We start from the raw sequence: 26,604 nt of genomic DNA, 5'->3' as shown, positions 1-26,604 counted from the left end.
GCAAAGATTACTCAAATTTTGGAGACTTACAGTGGGTGGCTCCTTTAAACTTTGCACCAAAACAGGCATTCAATTACATTCAAATAGGGTGAATTAATTTGTCAAATAAATGAATCATTAGGTGAAATTAAGCTTGGAAAATTTATAAGGATTCAGAAATACACACTTGATGGCTGCTCCAAAATTTACATCAGGCTTGTAGTTCAAGAAATCTATAACACAGTAAACGCTTTCAAAAGATTTATTAATTGAATAAACAACAAAATCAGAATGTCTTAATTAACAATATGGAGACACCCTATATAAGTAATTTTTGGTAGCAACAGCTGCTTCAGGCATAACAGCTCTCAACAAGAGCTTATACTCATTAGGTTTCTCAGGTAACTTAGCCAAGACAATTATTCAAAGAATCTGAAGTCACTTAAGCTTTATGGTGCTTGGTCCACGAGACAATTTCTGGTTACAGTTCAGTACCCAAAATTATGACAAGCCACTATTCTAACTGGTGAGTTAATAGCTCAATTTATTATTTAACACATATACATGCTTAACCAATGGAACGTCTCACTAAAACATATCATACGGGTACGCCAAAAGGCGCCAAGTCTCAACAGTAATCTTGCTAACGAAACAATTTGCTGATTCAGACATTGAAATAATGGACCAACAAATATACCTTTTGTCGCACAGGTTATCAGGCCAGGGAACTGATTTTTATGCTCTTTCGGATTCACGCCACTTAGGTAATCGAACATCAGACCCAAGGCAGTGGTCTACCTTAGGGCATTTACAAGAACTTGGCCATAACTGAAACAGACAACACACCAATTACTGAACTACCCACAGTACAACAGTACAGTTCGTAAAATCAAAAGGAACTATTTAACGCCAATTGTCTAACTCCTAAGGCTTTGTTTCAAGTACAGAAACTTGGCAACTCTAACCTGCTACCTTGTTTGATGATGATCCCTTCCAAAACCTATGACTAACAGACATAATACAGGTAGTCAGATTCAATGGCGCGATCCATGTGCCGTGACACAGTATAATATAAAAACCCCAGCACACAGTTTGCCTACAACAGAAATAGAACATTAAATCTCAGTAATACAATATGCAAATCCAAATGTACATGATGAAAAGAATTGTGTGTGAGATGCCACTGACGTAAACCAGCCCACATGGTTTCGTAGTAACATCGCCGCAAGACAAGATAATTTTAAGCTTTAACTTCTCTCCCCAGTTAACAGAAAATTCATGTATCGCAACAGGAGAAGGAGATTAGTGTTTAAGGGGAGCCGGAGGTGGTCAAATCCAAAAAATTACGATTTTTTTTTGCTACCGAAAATTAATTGGAACATTCCTCTTTAATGTTAACTTTGAATTATTGTTCAACTCGCCCTAGAAGTGGAGTTATTACCATTTTCCCCCACGCCTGCAGAGGAAATGGGCGGCCGCTGAATGCATCTAACACCCTCTCGTGACTTCCTGGCGAACTGCTTGGGATTTCCTCGGCCTGTTACGCATACAGCGAGTGTGCAAGGGTTGGCTACATTGTTTTTTGTGACAAATATTACCCGTATTTCCTTACAGCTTACTCCTATTTTCCTCAGAATTTCGAACATCTTGCTCCATTTAATATTGTCGTACACTTTTGTTCTGGTTACGATGCCACGTTTTAGTAACCGTGTATATAAGAAGAGGAAGCACGTAGGGAAAAGAAAATTAACACTAATACCAAGTTGCGATACTACAATGAATAAGAGCGCGGAACATCGTCTCTTTGCTGTTTACCGTTTCGAATTAGTTCAGTGTTGCGCCTGTTGTTGGTAGTACTATACTTCTTGTATAAAGCGGGTAATATGCAGTATGTACAAGAATCAGGAGGGAACAATAAAACCAATTTTTCATGATTTAGCACAGCCAGAATTGTTACACAAATGTCTACACGGAAAGACGCAGAATCCTAATGGGAGCGTAAACAATTTGATTTGGAAAGTGATTCGTAAAAGGGTGTTTGTAAGCATAAAAACACTGCACTTTGGCATTTATGATGCAATAGCAACCTACAACCAAGGGAACAGTGTGAAGTGTGAAGTTCTGAAGGCATTAGGATTTACAGCCGACCACTAAGAAATATTGACAGAGAAAGGATAAGAGGAGCAGAAAGAAGAGAAAGGCATATGAAGTATGATGGAACAACAGGCCAGAAAAGAAAGAAGAGGAAGCTTTTGGAGGATGAAGGAGAAGACCCTGATAATCCATCCTATAGTGCAGGAATGTATTGAGAAACTTTGATAGCCATTTCCCGTAAATTAGAATTTTTCGAATATAAGGAACATTTTCTCAAAATCCACTCAAGCTAGAGAGATGAAATTTTTATACAGCACTCCTAGTGGTCAAACTTACATTGTAACACAGCCATTTGGCAATATGTTCAGTAGTTACATTTAAGTTTAATTTTAAAGCATTTATATGTAAAAAAATTTGGGTCATTAATAAAAAAAATAATTGGAAGGAAACTAGAAAAGATACTTCAAAATCCCTCTGTCATAGCTGCAATACTAAACCACTCTATATGTAAAAAAAATTCAAATTTTTCTATTTGGTAGTTTATTCATAAATGTTCCTCAAACTTAGTGATTTTAACATGGGCAGCATAGGCACCTCCGGCTCCCCTTAACGTCCCGTCGACAACGAGGTCATTAGAGACGGAGCACAAGCTCGGATTAGGGAAGGATGGGGAAGTAAATCGGCCGTGCCCTTTCAGAGGAACCACCCCGATATTTGCCTGAAGCGATCTAGGGAAATTATGGAAACCTAAATATGGATGGCCGGACGCGGGTTTGAACCGTCGTCCTTCTGAATGTGAGTCCAGTGTGCTGACCACTGCGCCACCTCGCTCGATTGTATCGCAATAATTACAAAATACGATGGGTACTTGGAACTGAGGACAGTTCGAAAAAGGACAATAAAAGATCGCATATTACAGCTGTGACAAAATGTGTCGGACACTTCGGGCTCAGGCGAGAGAACATAGGAATTTCTCCGTAACATCAGGGAGACATTAAAAATGAGATTTCTTAACCCATCGAGTGGATTGAGACATTACCTGACTGGTCCTAGCCCTTATGCCACGTATCTGTATAAAATCAGAAGACAGATGAATGATAGCTGCGCCTGCGGCAGTGTGGACACACCAGAACACACATTGAAGGACTGCACGATCTATGAAGATGCGGCTGGTAATGGACGTCAGTATTGAGGATGTTGGATCCCAAAGCAGCACTAAGGAGCGAGCCGTCTTGGCGCATCTTTGAGGACACTGTAACCGCAGTATCCAGCGAGGCCAAGGAAGACTCAACAAGGCATTCAGCCACAAGTCATCGTGCTGCCATCCAGGCTAGGCAACATGCTCTGTAGATGGAGAGAAGATGACTGAGGTCGGCGACCACCGAATGAAATATTGTCCCAAGAATCTACATTGCGTTGGTGCATGTGATCAGGGAAGTGTGCACTTTAAGAAGTAACAGTGATGGATGGAATTACATGCAATAGTGGAAACGCTGTTGACGCGCTGCCCGACTCCCAAGGCATCCAGCAGGTTGTTGACCGAGGTAGTATGAGGGCGGATCCAGTAGCGGAGACAGTCATCTACAAGTAAATGAACAAACAGGGAGCAGGTTCTGTAGTGTTTCTAGAAGAGTAGTAGCTGGGTAAGTGGTTAAGGGTTTTAATGTAGTTTTGCAGTAGAACTTGTCTTCTGTTAAATCTTTTTTTAATTAAGTATCTAATTTACTACTATCCAAGGAAATGTGATTTGTATGGCCTATTTTAGCTTTTCAGATAATAGGCTGTAACTACGAAGAATAAATAAAAAATTGCAAAGTACAAATCCGAATGGACACGGTAAAAAGAATTACGCGTGAACTGCCACTGATAAATCACTCCACACGGTAAAGACAATTTTAAGCGTTAACTACTCTCTCTCACAATAATTTAAAAATGCAAATCGGAACGCTCGTCGTATAGGATTACAACAAGCTCGACCTGCCGACACATTAATTCGGATCACACTGTTGAGTAAAGATCAGTAGCCTTGTGGTAATTTAACAGGTATGGCCAACGGCCTAAATGCACTCAGTCTAATTCATAGCCAAATGAACAGAACTCAACACGAGTGCATCGGCGACAGAAATATCAAAATCTGCTTAATGACCAATTGCTCGGACTCTCACCATAAGGTCCAGTATGTAACACAATAGGCAAATGAACGCTCCGACACCGTCTGCGTAATTTCAAACAGCCTTCCAACATGACTACCATGGCACGACCACCGCCCATTCCAGTACTGCCGCCTCCTAAAGACCTTGCTCGGCTGATACTAGCAACGCCTCCACACTGTCTGTAAACAACTCGATTCTGCTCATGCTGCGCGAGCCTCTATACCCGCGTCTTCGGTAGCTCGTGGCCTTCTCAACTAATCAGTTTCCCCGGCCAAATCAGGAAACGGCACTCCAACTGATCTCTGGCACCTTGCCAGGGAATTTGCGTGCGTGGCACAAGACGGAAGCACAGCTTGATACAGAGACCACTTTTGACCATGTCTGAAAGACATTCTGCATGGATTGGCATCTGTATCAAGTCTAGGGATTTGCAGCAGAGTGCTGCATACACAAAAGCACTGCAAATGCGTTTTGTGGAAAAATGGCACTTAGAACGTTTTCCATTTCTACTCTTCAACTGTGTCGTAAGGATAGCTGTAGAATTACGCTGTCTAGGCCATAGAGATGGCACTTCATACTTTGAGTAGCGTTTGCTATTCCAAGTATATTTCTGGTAAGCAGAGTGATCCTATCGCAAGCTGCCTGAATTGACAACTGCTGTTATTCGGTTATACATCTTCTACCCTGTAGAACAAGTGCACGTTAAAAAGAAACGTATGAGACTTGCCTTAGCGTATCTGTCGTGTATAGATGACTGACGGATGTATACAGGGTGAGTCACCTAACATTACCGCTGGATATATTTCGTAAACCACATCAAATACTGACGAATCGATTCCACAGACCGAACGTGAGGAGAGGGGCTAGTGTAACTGGTTAATACAAACCATAAAAAAATGCACGGAAGTATGTTTTTTAACACAAACCTACGTTTTTTTAAATGGAACCCCGTTAGTTTTGTTAGCACATCTGAACATATAAACAAATACGTAATCAGTGCCGTTTGTTGCAATGTAAAATGTTAATTACATCCGGAGATATTGTAACCTAAACCTGACGCTTGAGTACCACTCCTCCGCTGTTCGATCGTGTGTGTCGGAGAGCACCGAATTACGTAGGGATCCAAAGGGAACGGTGATGGACCTTAGGTACAGAAGAGACTGGAACAGCACATTACGTCCACATGCTAAAACACCTTTTTATTGGTCTTTTTCACTGACGCACATGTACATTACCATGAGGGGTGAGGTACACGTACACGCGTGGTTTCCGTTTTCAATTACGGAGTGGAATAGAGTGTATCCCGACATGTCAGGCCAATAGATGTTCAATGTGGTGGCCATCATTTGCTGCACACAATTGCAATCTCTGGCGTAATGAATGTCGTACACGCCGCAGTAAATGTGCTGTAATGTCGCCGCAGGCTGCCACAATACGTTGTTTCATATCCTCTGGGGTTGTTGGCACATCACGGTACACATTCTCCTTTAACGTACCCCACCGAAAGAAGTCCAGAGGTGTAAGATCAAGAGAACGGGCTGGCCAATTTATGCGTCCCCCACGTCCTATGAAACGCCCGTCGAACATCCTGTCAAGGGTCAGCCTAGTGTTAATTGCGGAATGTGCAGGTGCACCATCATGCTGATACCACATACGTCGACGCGTTTCCAGTGGGACATTTTCGAGCAACGTTGGCAGATCATTCTGTAGAAACGCGATGTATGTTGCAGCTGTTTGTTACAACACGCAACTGAACGTCGGAGGTTTCAAGCGTCAACTTTAGGTTACAATATCTCCGGATGTAATTAACATTTTACAATGCAACAAACGGCACTGATTACGTATTTGTTTATTTGTTCAGATGTGCTAACAAAACTAACGTGGTTCCATTTAAAAAACGTAGGTTTGTCTTAAAAAACATACTTCCGTGCATTTTTGTATGGTTTGTATTAATCAATTACACTAGCCCCTCTCCTCACGTTCGGTCTGTGGAATCGATTCGTCAGTATTTGATGTGGTTCGCGAAATATATCCAGCGGTAACGTTAGGTGACTCACCCTGTATATTGTGTGATATCGTGTTTGTGTTTTATGATAATGAGAGAAGGAAGGAAGTGAAACCTAGTGCTGGCGCTTGCGTTAGTCTGCCTGCTCCTCCTGGACTGAGCTAAGGAGATTGTCGAGCTTAAGGTCCGGATGCAACAGACGGATCACCATCGACAGGGTCAGTGCACCAACCCATGAGATATAGTGGAGAAGCAGGAAATTCAAGCCAGGCAGCGGTGCGAAGTCTGGTAATCCGGAACTTTAGAAGACCACCCGTCCCCCCTTATCAGTAAAATACTCACAGTGAATATTTCAATCCACACCAAGATTCAAACCTGACACTTTCGAGTCCAATGCCACTGCACAGGTGTGTCTTAGCTGGCTCCGTCATAAAGGTGAGTTAAATACACTGAAGAGCCAAAGAAACTGGTACATCTGCCAAATATCGTGCAGGGACCCGCGAGCACGCAGAAATGCCGCAGCACGAAGTGGCTTGGTTTCGACTAATGTCTGAAGTAGTGCTGGAGGGAACTGACACCATGAATCTGCAGGGCTAACCATAAATCCGTAAGAGTACGAGGGAGTGGAGATCTCTTCTGAACGGAATGTTGCAAGGCATCCCAGATACGCTCTATAATGTTCATGTCTGGGGAATACGGTGGCCAGCAGAAGTGATTAAACTCAGAAGAGTGTTTCTGGAGCCACTCTGTGGCAATTCTGGACTTGTGGGGTGTGGCCTTGTCTTGCTGGAATTGCCCGAGTCCGTCGGAATGCACAATGGACATGAATGGATACAGGTGGTCATACAGAATGCTTACGTACGCATAACTTGCCAGAGTCTTATCTAGATGTATCAGGGGCCCCATATCACTCCAACTGCACATGCCCCGCACCATTACAGGGCCTGCATCAGCTTGAACAGTCCCCTGCCGATACGCATGGTCATTGGATTCATGAGGTTGTCTCCATATCCGTACACGTCCATCCGCTCAACAAAATTTGAAGGGAGACTCGTCCGGCCAGGCAACAAGTTTCCAGCCATCAACAGCCCAATGTCGTTGTTGAAGTGCCCAGGCGAGGTGTAAATCTTGATGTCGTGGAGCCATCAAGGTACAAGAGTGGGTCTTCGGCTCCGAAAGCCCATATCGATGATGTTTCGTTGAATGGTTGGCACGTTGGCACTTGTTGATGGCCCAGCACTGAAATCTGCAGCAATTTGCGGAAGGGTAGCAATTCTGTCACGTTGAACGATTCTCTTCAGTCATCGATGGTCCCATTCTTGCAGGATCTATTTCCAGTCGCAGCGATATCGGAGATTTGATGTTTTAAGGGATTCCTGATATTCACGGTACACTCGTGAAATGGTCGCACAGGAAAATTCCCACTTCATCGCTACCTCCAAGATTCCATGTTATAGCTCGTACACCGACTATAACACCACGTTCAAACTGACTTAAACCTTGATAATCTGTCATTGTAGCAGCAGTAACCGATCTAACAACTACGCCAGACACCTGTCTTATACAGGCGTGGCCGACCGCAGCGCCGTATTCTGCCTGTTTACATATGTTGTATAATACGTATGCCTACACCAGTTTCTTTGGCGCTTCAGTGTATAAGGGGCATTGCTGCAGCGTATATGCAATGCAACGCTACGGTAGATGAGACAATGTGAACTATGGCGATGTTATTGCCAATTCATCCAAACAGGACCAACGCGCTGTTATACTTTTCTTGGCTGCCGAAGGATAAACACATGTAGACATCCTTAGCAGAATGAAGAATGTGTATAGCGCAGCTTGGCCGTCGGAAACCACCGTTTTTGAAAGGTGCACCAATTTCCACGCTGATCGCAGTTCGACACAAGACACTGGTAGATTTGCGATACAAGTAGGGAACTCTCGAGGACCTGCCCTATCGTCCTGATCTTTCCCCATGGGGTTACAACGCCTTCGGTCCCGTAATAAAGCCACTGAAGAATAAATGATTCCTATCGGACGAGGATGTGCAGCAGGCAGTTATGGACACGGTGTTTTACCAAACGGGTATATGCAACATGATATTTAACACTCATGACGATTTTGCCTCATTGGCCTATCGATTATGGACTGTACGGCCTTCGAACGGAAACTTTTTGATCGCCGCTTGTACCTGTCTAGTTTACGAAAGCAAGAGGAAACTTTCTTGGTCTAGAACTTAAACAATAATTTGAGCTCACTCTCTAGTAAAATGTTAAATTTTGTTGGCCTAAAAGAGGACCACGAAGAAATATAATTGCATTTAGCAGTTATATTTTTTCTTGGTCCTCTTTTAGGCCAATAAAATTTAACATTTTACTAGTGAGTTATTCCACGTATTGAGTGCTATTCTAGAATTTTTTCGAAATACAGGTGACATTTTCCGTTAACTGGAAGAAACACCTTTCTCCAGTAACACATTTCTGTACATGTAAGGTTAGTTAGGGGTTGCCAAATCTCCTGAACGAATTGGATGTTCTGAAAGTTCGTACCTCAGATTCTTAGTATTCTCACTGCCAAACCCCCTTCGTTGGTAAATGAGTTGTGGTGAATAAAGATGTTAGTTTTCTATTCTAAGTCTTCTCATATATCTTTTCAACACATGGGTGCGATGGCCCAGAATACGGGGTCAGAAGGATACCGGGTAACTGTGAAATGGCTGGGCCCCAATTAGAACTCATCAATTCCTTCAACAACAATAATTGCATTTAACATGAATTCCTAGCACGTTAAACTGCTAATTCCACTTATTTGCTAATATCTGCAAGCTTTCTTTAATGTAAAGAAGCAACGTTTAAACAATCAGTAACATAATGAATAAAACTTGTTACAAGGCAATATAGTTACGCTTGTAGAACTTACATAACAGGAGGATAGGAGTAGGAAATAGATTTAAGATAAGTTCTAGTTTAAAAGCAATAAAAGTGCTCCATGATTTTACCAAGCAGCGCCCTTAAAAAATAGACTGAAGCGCCAAAGAAAATGGTATAGGCATGCGTATTCAAATACAGAGCTATGTAAACAGGCAGAATACGGCCCTGCGGTGCCGGCCAGAGTGGCCGAGCGGTTCTAAGCGCTACAGTCTAGAGCCGCGCGACCGCTACGGTCGCAGGTTCGAATCCTGCCTCGGGCATGGATGTGTGTGATGTCCTTAGGTTAGTTACGTTTAAGTAGTTCTAAGTTCTAGGGGACTGATGACCTCAGCAGTTAAGTCCCATAGTGCTCATAGCCATTTGAACCATTTTTGAACGGCCCTGCGGTCGGCGACGCCTATATAAGACAAGAAGTGTCTGGCGCAGTTGTTAGATCGGTTACTGCTGCTACAATGGCAGGTTATCAAGGTTTAAGTGAATTTGAACGTGATGTTATAGTCGGCGCACGAGAGATGCGACACATCATCTCCGAGGAAGCGATGAAGTGGGGAGTTTCCCGTACGACCATTCCACTAGTGTACCGTGAATATCAGAAATTCTGTAAAACATCAAATCTCCGACATCGCTGCGACCGAAAAATATCCTGCAAGAACGGGACCATCGACGACTGAAGAGAATCATTCAGCGTGACAGAATTGCTACCCTTCCGCAAATTGCTACAGATTTCGATGCTGGGCCATCAACAACTGTCAACGTGCCAACCATTCAACGAAACATCATCGATATGGGCTTTCGGAGCCGAAGACCCACTCGTGTACCCTTTATGACTGCACAACACAAAGCTTTACGCATTGCATGGGCCCGTCAACATCAACACTGGACTGTTGATGAAAGGAAACATGTTGCCTGGTTGGACGAGTCTCGTTTCAAATTATATTGGGCGGGCGGACGTGTACGGATATGGAGACAATCTCTTGAATCCATGGTCCCTGCTTGTCAGCAGGCTCCTTAATGGTGTGGGGCGTGTGCACTCGGAGTGATATGGGACCCCTGATAGTCTAGAAACGACTGACAGGTGACACGTGCTTAAACATACTGTCTGGTCACCTGCATCCATTCGTGTACTTTGTGCATTCCGACAGACTTGGGCAATTCCAGCAGGACAACACGACACCCTGCACGTCTAGAATATCCAGAGTGGCTCCAGGAATACAATTGTGAGTTTAATCACTTCCGATGGACACCAAATTCCACAGACATGGACATTATTGAGCATATCTGGGATGCCTTGCAACGTGCTGTTCAGAAGAGATCTCCATTTATGGACAGCCCTGCAGGATTCATGGTGTCATTTCCCTCCAGCACTACTTTACACGTTAACAGAGTCCATGCCCCTTCATGTTGCGGCACTTCTCCATTCTCGCGGTGGCCCTACACGATATTTGGCAGATGTACCAGTTTATTTGGCTCTTCACTGTCCCCAGAACAGATATAGAATAATTATTCAAAACCAATTCGTTTAAGGTCAAAAGAGCAATTACTGCCAATTAGAAGAACTCGAGTGAATAATTCAGTTTACCATGAAAATGAAGCAATTGACAAGGAAGCACAATCAGAATAAGTTATCAGGTTAACCATGGTGACAATAGAAAAACAGTTGCAATGCAAGTAAAACAAGAACCTTTTAAAAACATAAGTATAAAAGGTTCTCCCTTAAAACCCAAGTTTGCTCTGATGATAGTTACAGACTTGCTGAGAGAAGCCCTTCCCCCCCCCCCCCCCCTGAATTAATTGAAAAAAGATCGCACTCCAAAATAATTTAATGATCCCAATTTAGGCTACAATAAGACAAGAAACTCAGCTTAGATATCTCTGCGGAGAATTGGTCAAGACACAAAGGGAGGCTGGAATCAAACCGCCTCACTGGTGTCTGTGACACGCGCCGGAGCCAAGCCCCAGCGGGTCAACACAAGCTGCGCTTCACTCTCGCTCGCTCTCGGTGTTCGTCTCGCACAAGTACACAACGGCCAGCACTGCCACAAGAGACACGAAGCCACAACGAGTTCCGCCCGAAGAATAAATATAAATGTCAGTGGTACGTAAGTGAAATCACTTGACCCAAAAATATCGACATTCAGTAACAGGAGGGTGCGACCCAAATAACCTAATGAAAGGCCTCTGATTATTTCTCTGCAAGCCCAAGTAGTGTCAAATTGCCAGTGCTTCTATAGGGAAATAAACAATACAATACAATAAATAGCCAAAACGACCTTATTAAAATTACACAAAGATGTGTCTGAAGGTACTGAACTTGAACAACAATACTTAAACACAAAGAGCGAGGTGGAGCAGTGGTTAGCACACTGGACTCGCATTCGGGAGGACGACGGTTCAAACCCGCGTCCGGCCGTCCTGATTTAGGTCTTCCGTGATTTCCTTAAATTGATTCAGGCATATGCGTGGATTGTTCCGTTAAAAGGGCAGGGCTGACTTCCTTCCCCGTCCTTCCACAATCCGATAGGACCGATGACCTCGCTGTTTGGTCCTTCCTCTCAAACCAACCAACCAAACCGGCCGCGGTGGCCGAGCGGTTCTAGGCGCTTCAGTCCGGAACCGCGCTGTTGCTACGGTCGCAGGTTCTAATACTGCCTCGGGCATGGATGTGTGTGATGTTCTTAGGTTAGTTAGGTTTAAGTAGTTCTAAGTTCTAGGGGACTGATGACCTCAGATGTTAATTCCCATAGTGCTCAGAGCCATTTGACCCATTTGAACCAACCAACCAATACTTAAAGCTGGAGGGACAGCGGCGTGGGCAGGAAGTCTACGCCGTCGAGCTTACCTTAAATAACACAAGTACAGTAACCTTACTGACACGAACAAATGCCCTTAGCTGGAGCACACCAGGACGCCTAAAGAATAGTTCAATAACATACTTGATTAAAAACAGGTAATGATCATAATAAAGCCGGCCGAAGTGGCCGTGCGGTTAAAGGCGCTGCAGTCTGGAACCGCAAGACCGCTACGGTCGCAGGTTCGAATCCTGCCTCGGGCATGGATGTTTGTGATGTCCTTAGGTTAGTTAGGTTTAACTAGTTCTAAGTTCTAGGGGACTAATGACCTCAGCAGTTGAGTCCCATAGTGCTCAGAGCCATTTGAACCATTTTGATCACAATAAACACAAAATTTAAAAAAGGTAACCTGTTAAACAGAGACAGTAAAGAACATGGAAGAGCAGTTGAAGGGAATGGACAGTGTCTTGAAAGGACGATATAAGATGAACATCAGCAAAAGCAAAACGAGGAAATGGAATATAGTCGAATTAAATCAGGTGATGCTAAGGAAATCAGATTAGGAAACGAGACATTAAAAGTAGATGAGTTGTGCTATTTGGGAAGCAGAAGAACTGATGGTCGATGTAGAGAGGATATAAAACGTAGACTGGCAACGGCAAGAAAAGCGTTTGTGAAGAAGAGAAATTTGACATTGTGTACAGATTTAAGTGTCAGGAAGTCCTTTTTGAAAGTACACTCCTGGAAATTGAAATAAGAACACCGTGAATTCATTGTCCCAGGAAGGGGAAACTTTATTGACACATTCCTGGGGTCAGATACATCACATGATCACACTGACAGAACCACAGGCACATAGACACAGGCAACAGAGCATGCACAATGTCGGCACTAGTACAGTGTATATCCACCTTTCGCAGCAATGCAGGCTGCTATTCTCCCATGGAGACGATCGTAGAGATGCTGGATGGAGTCCTGTGGAACGGCTTGCCATGCCATTTCCACCTGGCGCCTCAGTTGGACCAGCGTTCGTGCTGGACGTGCAGACCGCGTGAGACGACGCTTCATCCAGTCCCAAACATGCTCAATGGGGGACAGATCCGGAGATCTTGCTGGCCAGGGTAGTTGACTTACACATTCTAGAGCACGTTGGGTGGCACGAGATACATGCGGACGTGCATTGTCCTGTTGGAACAGCAAGTTCCCTTGCCGGTCTAGGAATGGTAGAACGATGGGTTCGATGGCGGTTTGGATGTACCGTGCACTATTCAGTGTCCCCTCGACGATCACCAGTGGTGTACGGCCAGTGTAGGAGATCGCTCCCCACACCATGATGCCGGGTGTTGGCCCTGTGTGCCTCGGTCGTATGCAGAACTGATTGTGGCGCTCACCTGCACGGCGCCAAACACGCATACGACCATCATTGGCACCAAGGCAGAAGCGACTCTCATCGCTGAAGACGACACGTCTCCATTCGTCCCTCCATTCACGCCTGTCGCGACACCACTGGAGGCGGGCTGCACGATGTTGGGGCGTGAGCGGAAGACGGCCTAACGGTGTGCGGGACCGTAGCCCAGCTTCATGGAGACGGTTGCGAATGGTCCTCGCCGATACCCCAGGAGCAACAGTGTCCCTAATTTGCTGGGAAGTGGCGGTGCGGTCCCCTACGGCACTGCGTAGGATCCTACGGTCTTGGCGTGCATCCGTGCGTCGCTGCGGTCCGGTCCCAGATCGACGGGCACGTGCACCTTCCGCCGACCACTGGCGACAACATCGATGTACTGTGGAGACCTCACGCCCAACGTGTTGAGCAATTCGGCGGTACGTCCACCCGGCCTCCCGCATGCCCACTATACGCCCTCGCTCAAAGTCCGTCAACTGCACATACGGTTCACGTCCACGCTGTCGCGGCATGCTACCAGTGTTAAAGACTGCGATGGAGCTCCGTATGCCACGGCAAACTGGCTGACACTGACGGCGGCGGTGCACAAATGCTGCGCAGCTAGCGCCATTCGACGGCCAACACCGCGGTTCCTGGTGTGTCCGCTGTGCCGTGCGTGTGATCATTGCTTGTACAGCACTCTCGCAGTGTCCGGAGCAAGTATGGTGGGTCTGACACACCGGTGTCAATGTGTTCTTTTTTCTATTTCCAGGAGTGTATAAGCGTGGTGTTTAGCCATGTATGAAAGTGGAACAAGGACGATAAATAGTTTGGACAAGAAGAGAATAGAAACTTTTGAAATGTGGTGCTACAGAATAATGTTGAAGATTAGATGGGCAGATCACGTAACTAATGAGAAGGTACTAAACAGAATTGTGGAGAAGTGGAATTTATTCAAAAATGGTTCAAATGGCTCTAAGCACTATGGGACTTAACATCTGAGGTCATCAGACCCCTAGACTTACAACTACATAAACCTAACTAACCTAATGACATCACATACATCCATGCCCGAGGCAGGATTCGTACCTGCGACCGTAGAAGCAGTACGGTTCCGGACTGAAGCGCCAGGAACCGCTCGGCCACATCGGCCGGCAGTGGAGTTTGTGACACAACCTGACTAGAAGAAGCAATCGGTTGGTAGGACACATTCTGAGGCATCAAGGGATCACCAATTTAGTACTGAAGGGAAGCGTGGGGTGGGATGGGAGTAAAAATCGTAGAGAGAGACCAAGAGATGAATATAGTAAGTAGATTCCGAAAGATGTAGGTTGCGGTAACAACTCGGAGATGAAGAGGCTTGCAGAGGATAAAGTAGTATGGAGAGCTGCAGCAAACAGTCCTTGGGCTGAGACTTCCCGGCAGATTAAAACTGTGTACCCGTCCGAAACTTGAACTCGGGACCTTTGCCTTTTGCAGGCAAGTGCTCTACCAACTGAGCTACCCAAGCACGACTCACACCCATTCCTCACAGCTTTCCTTCTGCCAGTACCTCTTCTCCTACCTTCCAAACTTTACAGAAGCTCTCCTGCGAATCTTGCAGAACTAGCACTCCTGAAAGAAAGGATATTGCGGAGACATGGCTTAGCCACAGCCTGGGGGATGTTTCCAGAATGAGATTTTCACTCTGCAGCGGAGTAAAAATCTCATTCCAGTCCTTGGGCTAAAGATCACTACCACAACATAGTTGTAAACGTATCTAGAAGACCAGTTTAAATTAAGAAGGTATTTAAACCAATACGTAAGATGAGCGAGCCCTTCCACAGCACACCATGAAAGCTAAGCTGTGCTCAAAAACCTTTTAAAAATATCAAGTACACATTAATGAGACACCAGCAAAATTACACAGTACGCCGCTAACAAGGCAGTAAGCGAACTCAGAGCAATGGAGGCCGGAACAGCACTCGATTGCGTAGCGGCAGGCAGACTCACAGAAACAACAAAAATGGTTCTGAGCGCTATGGAACTTAACTTTTACGGTCATCAGTCACCTAGAACTTAGGATTAGTTAAACCTAACTAACCTAAGAACATCACACACATCCATGCCCGAGGCAGGGTTCGAACCTGCGACCGTAGCGGTCGCGCGGTTCCAATCTGTAGCGACTAGAACCGCTCGGCCACCTCGGCCGGCCGGAAACAACAGCTACAAGGTTTACCCACCAAAGCCATGCACCGGCGATACAACCGAGCCAGCAAGAACAGGTCACATAAGCAACGCGCGAATATTCCTCGAAAGGCACGCAGCCGATTAACTCACAACTGTCCCCAAACAGGAATTAGTAAGCACGCAAAGACACAGAAAGCAACACGTGCTGAACGCCGGCCAAGCTCCGCATCTGGCCCGTAAGGCTGCCCAACTTATCTCTCTCCCTTCCTTGCCGCTATTTTTTGTATATACGGCTGCTCGCCAAGAGCCGAAGCGCCATCTTGCGGAGCGCCAGCGCAAAAAGTCGCGCCAGCAGGTCGAAACAGGAATCGAGGCGAGCCAGCTCGGCTCAGTTAGTCTAATATTTACATAGTATTCGTCTTTTATTGATTTATTTACAAGAATTGCAGTAAAACTGGCGACAATCTTCTCTATACAGGATATGTCAAAAAGAATCATCCGATTTTTAAAAAATCATAACTATTATGTTTTACGAGATATGTGCGTGAACAACGTACTGTTGGAAAGAGCAAACTCTCGAGTTTTACATGGTTCCCGCTAGGTAGCAGCAGTGTACACCCACTTCAGTTCCAGCAAAAATGGTGTCGGGACAACAACGTGTTTTGTGTTTTCTACGTTTTGCGCAGTACGGGTCAGTAATAACTGTTCAGCGAGACTTTCGTACTGGGTATGGTGAGGATCCTCCTACAGCACAGAGCATTAGACGATTTCATGAACAATTCCGAGAAAGGTTGTTTGTGTAGAGGCAAATCGCCGGGCCGTCCCCGAGTGTCTGACACAGACGTCGAACGCATCCGCCATAGTTTCACAAGGAGTCCGCAGAAATCCGTTTGCTGTGCAGCTCAACATGCCCCCGATGTCCGTTTGGCGTGTGTTGCGTCGACGTTCACACATGGAACCATACAAAATTCAGCTACTGCAAGCTCTTCGTGAATGTGACAAATAACAATGTGTGGATTTCTGTAATTTCGTTCTTGGCAAGATGGAGGACGACAGTTTTCTTCCATTCTTATTGTTTAATGACGAGGCAACATTCCCTTTAAATGGAAGGGTGAACCGTCATAATATGAGAATATGGGGTACGGAACAACCGCATGAAGTTGTACAACATGAGAGGGACTGTCCAAAATTTACTATGTTTTGTGCAGTTTCACTGGAAAAGGTGTATGGTCCATTTTTCTTTGCCGAGAACACAGGAAGCACATATCTCGATATGCTTGAGAACTTTCATTTCCTACAGTTGGAGACTAACTCGAAGGACTTTATTTACCAATAGGATGGGTCACCGCCACACTGGCATCTGGAAGTGAAGGAATTTTTAAATCAAAGGGTTACTAAACTATGGATCGTCGCACTGGACCAAATAATTCAGCCTTACATTACTGGCCTCCAAGGTCACCGGACCTGACTGTATGTGATTATTTCTTGTGGGGGTTTATAAAAGACTTTATGTTCCTCCGTTACCAACAACAGTGAATGAATTGAGACATAGCATAACAGCAGCTGTGGAAGCTGTAACTCGAGAGATACTCGCTGCAATGTGGGAACAATTTGAATGCCACATTGACATTTGCTGTGCATCTCAAGGGGGGCATATTGAACACCTATGAAAAGGTATGAAAAAACTTTTTGACTTTCCTGTTCATCAAAAAACAAAATTCATTATTTATGTTCATTAGTTTCAGAAAAACAGACATGTCAAATCGGATGATTCTTTTTGATACAGCCTGTACTTTTAATCGATTTTGCCCTGTGGGTGGAGGGGTACTATCTTCTAATAATTGCTTTCACTTCTGTTTCGCTTGTAGTGTGAAATGGTGAACTCATGTCTCAATCATGGGACAGTTACATGATGTTTTTAACTGATAATGTTTTGTCATTCTTAACTGTTCAAAAGCAAGGAGGGGACTCAATAAATCTTCACCTAGTGAAGATGATTCCGTTTTGACAATAAATAGTTCAAATCAAAGAATTTTTAGGTATCATGGTACGTAGACCTACCTCTTTGAGCTCTATACTACGAATGGCATAATTACTTTTCGCAGATCAGATTTTACTCTTGACTTACACTGTTGTCCAACCTGTAACATTATAATAAAAAAAAAGACAGAGGTCAACGCCATCTCTGTGGCATCTCACTGCCCAAATATCGGCACCTTTGTTACAAGGCTATTTTTAGAGCCAATGCTAGGTAAAGTCTCCTAGTACTTTTGGCATTGTTAATTAGCAATGTCACTCATCATTTGCGTTATATCCCGGTGGAAGTTCCCAAAATCGCAATACATCAGTGAAATATGAATCAACTGACAAGAAAAATGAACACAAAATTACCAAAACACCCCAATACAGAAGTGGAAGTGTGATAGCGAGCCACGGCGATGTTCTGTATTCGTCACTTGTCTGTGGAAAGTTGGAAGAAGTATGGCAGCTGGCGCGGTAAGAGTGAGACACAGCATTTCAGCAGCCAGAAGATTTTCCACACAACAAGACAACAGGTTATCAGAATCTGAAAAAAAATGTCACCAAACGAAGCTTTATTCATGAATACTAATGGAAGCAACGTAATTAGTAAATGTATATTTCTCCGGCATGGACAAAGAAAGCGTTACACAAAAGCAACGACAGTTGAAAACAAATAATTTTATTCGCAGATGAAGAATTCGAGCTAGATAAATCTAATCTAGGTGTATCGTTAGTTGCTACGAACAGAAGATGTGCTTCGTTGGTGGTGCACAATATTCGCAGTTTAGCCAGGGATAAGCTGACGCTGCACTGCTCGTCTTTGGCACGCCAGAGCAGAAGTTGTCACAGAATCAGCTAGGTAAAAAAAAAATCCGTGCAATTTGTGCGTTTATTTGCGTATAAAAGCCGATTTCCGAATTTGTTTGTGTGAGATCTCGAGTGCCATTCGAAATGCAAGAAGCTAACACAGATTGATTACATTTAAAGACGTGCTACTTGAGCCAGTGTAGATGGAAAACTATTTCCCTTGTGGGTACCCAACTTTATAGGAATGATGTTCACACACTGTACTGCAGGATTAGCGTTGTTACTAGTGTTAGTGTCATGACGTGCCGTTAGGCGCCGAGTTGAAACCCAAGTATTAGTGTGCAGTACAGTTGGAGATGGTTACTATGGGTCTGGTCAAGGTGACCAGGGCTTCATCCGTAAAGCTGTTTTATCAAAACACCACCTGTATTGTTGCTGCTCTTAGTGAGTAACGACGCATTAAAGGAAAACAGAGGGGACTTCTTTCCACGCAGGGATTTGGGAATTGCTCCTGAGAAGCCAACGGCCAATTGCGCCACAAATTGTTGAAGAAGCTACTGTTGTCATGGCTGAGAATGTCGGATGCGGTTCCCTAAGCAGTGGATGATCTGTGTCATGACAGCTGAACATTCCATGGTCTACCGCTCGAAAAATACTGCGAACGATATTATGAAATGGTATCCGTACAGACTACCACGATGTCGTGGATGCAGATGGCCTTTTACACTGAGTAACGTTTGTAACCTGAAACGTAAAGATGGTATGCAACTAACAGATGTTACCCTCTCTGTTTCAGTGGTTTATTCGTTATTTCTCTTTCGCATGTCCTTGCAAACGTTTTCGCAAAGTTTCATTGTCCTACGATCCTTCATTTTTCTTGGGGGCCCTATCAAGTAGCGGAAATTTCATTATATTTTACTGTACGTATCACTTCCGCGTCATCTTTTACTAACTGTGTCAATACTCTTTTGTATCTTGATATACTGTAAATTTTCAAACATTTGCGAGTTCCGCATTAAACTCATATCATTATCGTCGATTGTAGGTCCAAACGTAAATTGTACTCTCTCAGGAATCTTTGAAACAGTAGGCGCATCCTCGTTCAAAACAGTCATTCCCTAATTTCATTGTACAATTACGTGAGAAATAAGTTTGTTTTTGAGACTCACTGAACACGTTCCTATCGACAGGCCAGATTCCAGTTAGTCGGAACCCATTCACAGCAGTGATCATTGTTGCAGCTTGCACATAAGTTGCACCAAACGGACAAGCGATCTGAAATAAGACCACAACTCGTCCAGGATTAGATCTTAGCCACTTTCGTACTTCGTTCTTCTAATATTTTCTCAATGGTTTCGTAAATGATACATGGCTGCGGTCTATGAGAACAATGTGGTGGAAAACACAGCAAAATCATCCCGTTTTCCCGTGCTAGCTCAATCAGGGTCAAACTTCTTGTGCACGTCCAGTGTCCATCAGGAAGAAGCAACTCTCGTCTTTCTTTTGTCACTCCTGTGAACGAAACGAACGTTTTGAACCAGGCTATAAAAAGTTCCTTAGTCATCCATCCAGTTTCATGAACTTCATCAGAAATGCCAGGAGGAAATCCAGTTTGGAATTCTTGTTGCTTCTGTTTTCTTGGAAAGACCAGCATGGGCGGGACATGCGTTCCAACAGCAGAGACACGAATTTTCTTACAAGTCTGAAATATAGAACCGACAAAGGAATCCATCCGAATAAATAAAATGTAATCAAATACGAAGTGGGCTGAACGGGGTACTACCCCATTATGCCCTACCCGTTTTGCCCCATAAGCACATTTTTACAGTTATGAGGTCTCGACAGCAAACGTAATTCAAATATCTTACGTAATGTAAAGGAATACGAAGCTCATAAGGTACACTTCGAAATAATAACACAACCTGTTACCTAAGTGTATATTATTTCTACTTACTCGAGATCAAAGGATACTGACCAAAGGTAAAACAAAGTCAGAATACTAGGTAGTGTCCAAAATAACACAGAAACACGCAAGGAATTGCGGAAAACTATCGTATGGTAGAAGATAGCCAAGTGATGTCAATGTTCTGGTAGATTCCGAGAGACTGCGCCTCTTTGTGCGGAGATAAGCGCTATACCCTGTTCTGTTGTTGATAATTCTTCCGGGTTATATGGCCGTAGTCCATGGAACACTTCTATTCCTTACGTTTCGTCCAATACTACTTTGGACGTCCTCAGAGGTATTGCTGGTCCTGTTGAGTCCTGCCGACTGACGAGTCAGAATCGATAAGTGATTTTTATCTATGACGGACTATTATCGATTGTTACATTTTATCTTTGACTACTTTTCTCTCTGCTACTATGTGCAAGCTAGACCACGCCCACTTTCCTCAGTATTTAGGCCGCTCTCCGACGCCCGACTCGTCAGTCGGCAGGACTCAACAGGACCAGCCATACCTCTGAGGATGTTCAACGTAGTATTGGGCGAAACGTAAGGAATAGAAGTATTCTATGGACCACGGCCATATAACCCGGAAGAATTATCAACAACAGTACCATCCGGTCGTGAAAGCCTTCATTGTATATTCCCTGTTCTGCCCCGCTACGTCGTTTTGCCCCACCGTCCCCTAACTACATTTATCGCAAATTGACGCTATTTTCGAGTTTCGTAGCGACTATAACCTCAAAAAGTTAGGAAACTAGAAATTTTTATCGCAAGTTTTTCTGTTGCCTTAATAGAAATTTCGTTTTGTGTACTAACTGCTTCAGTTCTTAAAGGTAATTTGTAATATTTTTAGCTCAGCAGATTAAAAGATAATCAGCAGGCTTAGTTTAAAGTTATTTGTTTACTGTTCTATGAAAGATTGCACCGGTCACAATGCAACTTCACTCTAAACGCTGCTCTCAAACACGGGATGAGTTAGTTGATGTTCGTAAGAAGCGGGAAGTCGTCCTGATTTCTGTCAAATTATGGATAGCTACTGTGAATCAATGTGTTGGGTGATCTCCTGAGAGTCATGTGCCAGAGTTACCAAAGGTATCTTAAGTGCTATCCTCTCTTGTGAATCCTGTCTCCTCAGCAGCAAGTACGGAATCTGTTACTATTTGTCCATTTGACTGCGAGTAGCGTGTCAGTTGTAGGTCTAGGCGTCCTGTACAACGTAGACGGGTACCAACACGTGCGAGGTGCTGTCTGCCACTGAAACTGAAACTGAACCGGTGGGTCTCGCTTCACCTTTTGGGAAACCAGCTCTGTTCTGAGTCAAGAGGAGGCAAATGGTAAAGGGAAAGGGCTGTTAATCGTCAGAAGTTCTAACATCCGATGAATAATGGCAGCGAGGGACAGGAAGGAACACCAGTTGTACTCATTGTGTATGCCTGGGCTGAAGAGGCTGTTCCGCCAATCATTGAGGGAACGGGGTGGAACCAACTGCAGATTGTTGCGCACACTGGAACAAACGGTGCATATTGTCTGAAATCTGATGTTCTACCTGGATCATTCCAGTGACTGGCAAAGAAACTTGGGAAGACCAGCTTTGGGCACAGAGTTTCAACGATGCTCACAATTTGTAGCATTTTCCCCAGAACTGATAGTGGCCCTGTAAGTAAAGTGGAAAGACTGAACCAGAGACTTTGAATATTCTGTGACGAGACAGGCTGCGATTTATTGAACTTGCGTCACAGCTTTGAGAACTGCTTCAGGTATGCACCACACTTCAGAGGCTGCTACACAGGTAACAGACTATGTGTAGGGTGCACACAAGAGTTTTTTAGATTAGGCGACTCTCTATCCAGTCCAGATAAGGGCAGCTGTAGGAGACCCATAATTATTAGCGTAAGATCCAAAGGAATGGCCCCCACAGCCGAGAATGTTAACATACTAGTAGTTAAGTGTCGAAGCATTCGCAACAAAGTGCCACAGTTTGAGGAGCTTCTGAAGAGCAGTGAACCTCACGTATTGCCGGACGGAGCGGCCGTGCGGTTCTAGGCGCTACAGTCTGGAACCGAGCGACCGCTACGGTCGCAGGTTCGAATCCTACCTTGGGCATGGATGTGTGTGATGTCCTTCGGTTAGTTAGATCTAGGCGACTGATGACCTCCGAAGTTAAGTCACATAGTGCTCAGAGCCATTTGAACAATTTTTTTAACCTCACGTATTACTAGGTACAGAAAGCTGGTTAAAAGATGAAGTTGACAGAAGTGGGGTTTTTGGGGAAAAAATAAGTATTTATCGAAAGGATAGGCTAGTGCGAAAGAGAGGCGATGTATTTGTCGCAGTAGACAAGGAACTCAAATTCACCAAGATCAAAATTAAAGCTGCATGAGAGAATGTTTAGGCTTATACGGTATCAGGTGTGGGCTTAAAAGTATAATTGGTTCCTTCTGGCGATCACCAACTCACCTCATTACATAATCGAAAACTTTAAAGGAAAACCTCAGTTTGCTTGTACGTAAGTTCCCCGATAACACTGTAATCATCGGTGGAGAGTTAAAACATCCAACAATAAATTGGATAAATTACAGTTTTGTTATTAGTGGGCGTGACAAGACATCCTATGAAACTTTACTAAATGCTTTCTCTGAAAACTGTATAGAACAGATAGTCCATTACTCCATTCATAGTGGTAGTACACTCTAAGACAAAAGAAAGAAGCACCACGAAGGCATTATGCAAATGGAACGGAAATCGGTTGATGTGATGTATGTATACAGACAAACAAATTATTAAAATTTCAGAAAGAATGAATGATTCACTTAAGATAACGAGCATCACAAATTGAGCAAGTCAATAACACGTTGGTCCACCTCTGGTCGTTATGCAAGCAGTTATTCAACTTGGCATTGATTGCCAGAGACGCTGGATGTCCTTCTGAGGCATATTGAACAAAATGCTGTCCAACTGCGTTAGATTGTGAAAATCCCGAGCTGGTCGGAAGGCCCTGGTAATAATGCTCCAAACTTTCTCAACTGGGGAGAGTTCCGGCGATCTCGCTGGCCTAGGTAACGTTTGGCAAGCATGAAGACAAGCGGTAGAAACTCTCGCCGTGTGCAGTCTGCCATTATTTAGCTGAAGTGTAAGCCCAGGATGTCTTGCCATGAAGGACAACAAAACAGGGTGTAGAATATCGTTAACGTACTGTTCTGCTGTAAGGGTGCCACGGAGGACAACGAAAAGAAATCGAATCCCAGACCATCATTCTCGATTGTTGGGCCTAATGGTAGGCGACAGCCAGGTTGGTATCCCACCGCTGTCAGGAGCTTCTCCAGACGACGTTTTCGGCCTGTAATCTCATTGATTGGAGTAGAACTGTCTTCAGTGACGAGTTCCGCTTCGAACTGAGCCCCAGTGACCAGAGATAATTTGGTACGATATCCCTCAAGAGGACATCCAACAACTCTATCAATCAATGCCAAGTCGAATATCTGTTTGAATAAGAATCAGAGGTGGACCAACGCGTTATTGACTTGCTCAATTTGTAAAGCTCTTTCTCCCAAATCATCAAATTTCTCTGAAATTGTAATCATTTGTTCGTCTGTGCATGTACATTACATCACCGATTTGCGTCAGATTCGGATAACTCCTTCTTGGCGGGCCGGCTCTTTTTTTTTTTTTTTTAATCTCTTACGGAGTCTGTTGGATCGAATGGCAACAAACAGGCCTGACCTATTTGAGGGTGTCCACATCGAAACTGGTATCAATGAGCGTGAAATTGTTGTGGCAACGACGATTACCAATGTGCGGAGTGCAACTAAAAAAAGTAGAACTTACCACAGTACAACTAAGTGCAAAAATTCACAGGAAAAGACAATGCTTTGATGCATGAATTGAACGAGTTCTCTGAGAGTTTCACATGGTTGTATGAAAGTTCTGCACATTGTATTCAAATGGAGGTAAACCATGTAGAACACCTGAAGCATTAAAACTGCCATGTTAACCTTGCGCTATCTTTTTTTTTTTTTTAATTCCATCTCGAAACTTCTTGATATGATGGGGTAAGAGCCTCTACCGTAGTCTTTGGCTTTTGTTGCCCACAAGACATAAATTTCCCTCATAATTTTCGGTTTGATGATGAGTATACTTGACGTCACTTTCCTATGCAGTTAAACATCAGGCCACTGTTCTGTCCTAAAGTCACACAAATCTTGATATTGCTTGTTTCGACCATTTGGTTCAATGGAGACACACAATGAAGCCATCTCAAACCGTTTACTCCCCTTACATATCCTACCTGGCCCGGAAACACCAAAAAAAGCGAAAAGCACTATTCACACTCTGGTGATCATTCTGTCACAGAGAATTGTAGCTCCAGTCATTTACATACCTGCCGATGGTGTGCCCATGTACGAAGTTACATTAACATTCGAAAAGGCTTCTGGGCGCTTCACTTTTTTTTTTGTCAGGCAGTGACTTTCCTTTGATGTATGTGGCACTAGCACAATATGGTCAGAAGTCTAGAGATACCAAACCTTTCACGGAATATGAGACTGAAAGACACCAGAGAGTCGGTGGCGGTACAATAGACGCTAAGTATGGAAACGTGTTTACACACCTAGGCACAGTCTACCAAAAGGTCTCGTGGACATTACAAAGGCACTTTTCCTAGATCTGTCAGACACTCTGTCTTAGAGGAAATGTGCTTTTGGTAGTACACAGAATTGGAATGATGAGCTAGTGAATAGTATGCGTTAGATCAGAATTCTGCTTCTGACCCCATGAAGCTTCTTTGCACTGGTTGTTGGAGTTGGCGTCTCCTCAAACACAACCTCAGTAGGCTGTTGCTAGTACTATTGTTCGCATTGTCATAAGAAATTGTAATTTTGTTGCTTACCTAAGTTTCTGGATGTTTCTTCCTTTTTAAAATCTTGCTTTCAGGATTGCACCATCTTTGCACTTGGCTAACAACATAATTCACAAAGCAACGCCAAAGAAAATAGGTGATTCTTGAGATTCGTCATATGAAATGGTCACACATGTCTGGAGCACCATTTTAGCCAGCAGTGGGAACATGTTTCACAAATTTGCCAGTGCAATTACTAAATAGTCTGGATGACAGTTTTTTTCAGAGAGCAAATCGTGAGAAACCTGTCTCAGCATATCTACAGAAAATATTTTAAAAATACTTCGAGTTAAGATAATACAAAACACATACATCATTTTAAGGAAGAAACACTCGATTATTTTAATATTAATACTAAGAGACAGTCTTAGGTTGCAGAATGCTCTTTATTGACCCAAAAACGACGAGTTTCACGCGGGTAGAACATTATCAGATTATATGTTTATTCAGAGAAAAAGATACAGTTTGCAGTAAAGAGCATTCTGCAACCCAGGATTGTCGGATAATATCTATCACCATAGAAGGTAGCTGTACCACAGCGGCACAAGACTGGAATATATTTTATCAACTATTTTATTTAAAAAAAAACAATTTTTCGTCATTTTCTAGATTCAGCCCCGCATAAAACAGATCGTGGTCGATTTGCTTCCCATTCCTTGTCCAGTAGACCTAGTATTCTCGATCGCCATTAGATGCCTTTCTGCTCAGGGTTGGCAGGTCTTTGAGTTCTCGCAAACAGATTAACTAGAATTTAATAGATAAGCAACTTTATTTCAATGCGAAATTTATGCAAATAATGGGGCCTTTGACAATGAAATTATATCTACTTTTATATCATCTGATAATTTTTTCGGCATGAATCTTCATCTGTAGGTAATTCACTGCAAATAACCAATTAATTTGTTCAAATATGTATACAGAAAAATCTTTCTACAAGAAGTAGGCCTTTAACGAAACTACATTCACTATTTATCCACTAAGAAAGTTTTAATATTCATGTGTCCATCACCAAAATATGTAATCCAGCTAACATTCTTTTTTGCTTCTAGATGCAAACCGGCGTGCTCTTAGTTTTATGGATCGATCCACGAAACGTTCCAACAACGATCGGAGCACAAGGAAGACAGCTTCATAGAACAACACTGTGGGAGGGAGCCTCGCTCTCGTCAGCTATAGTTTACTTCAGGAAAATAGTTCTGTGGACAATAGTTTTCAGTAATGGCAGTCAGTGACAAATCTATAAACTTCGTTTCAGTTTATTGTGTTTTAGTTATTTCGTGCTTTTGTGTGCACATGAATGCTATTTATACTGGATGTCTTTCGCTTCCATGTCTAATTTAAGCAAATCATGTTTCCTTAGAAAGCAAATAAGTCAAGTTGTCTTTTTCGAGTGTTTTCATCTTAATTATTGTACATAAGTGAGTAATCAATAAACA

The 26,604-nt window shown here is 43.6% G+C and overlaps 1 protein-coding gene across 1 annotated transcript in view; it reads left to right on the top strand.

Moving 5' to 3' along the window:
* LOC126252400 (uncharacterized) overlaps nucleotides 1-26,378 on the top strand; it is a 151,562-nt gene extending 125,184 nt beyond the window's left edge. Inside the window, exon 8 of the mRNA XM_049953290.1 lies at nucleotides 26,218-26,378. Within this exon, the coding sequence (XP_049809247.1) occupies nucleotides 26,218-26,303 (86 nt within the window). The 3' untranslated portion in view covers nucleotides 26,304-26,378. The remainder of the gene's footprint in view (nucleotides 1-26,217) is intronic.
* The last annotated feature ends 226 nt before the right edge of the window (nucleotides 26,379-26,604 follow it).

This window comes from Schistocerca nitens, chromosome 4 (assembly GCF_023898315.1).
Source record: "Schistocerca nitens isolate TAMUIC-IGC-003100 chromosome 4, iqSchNite1.1, whole genome shotgun sequence".
NCBI classification, from domain to species: domain Eukaryota; kingdom Metazoa; phylum Arthropoda; class Insecta; order Orthoptera; family Acrididae; genus Schistocerca; species Schistocerca nitens.
This window is presented reverse-complemented; position numbering and strand designations above follow the sequence as displayed.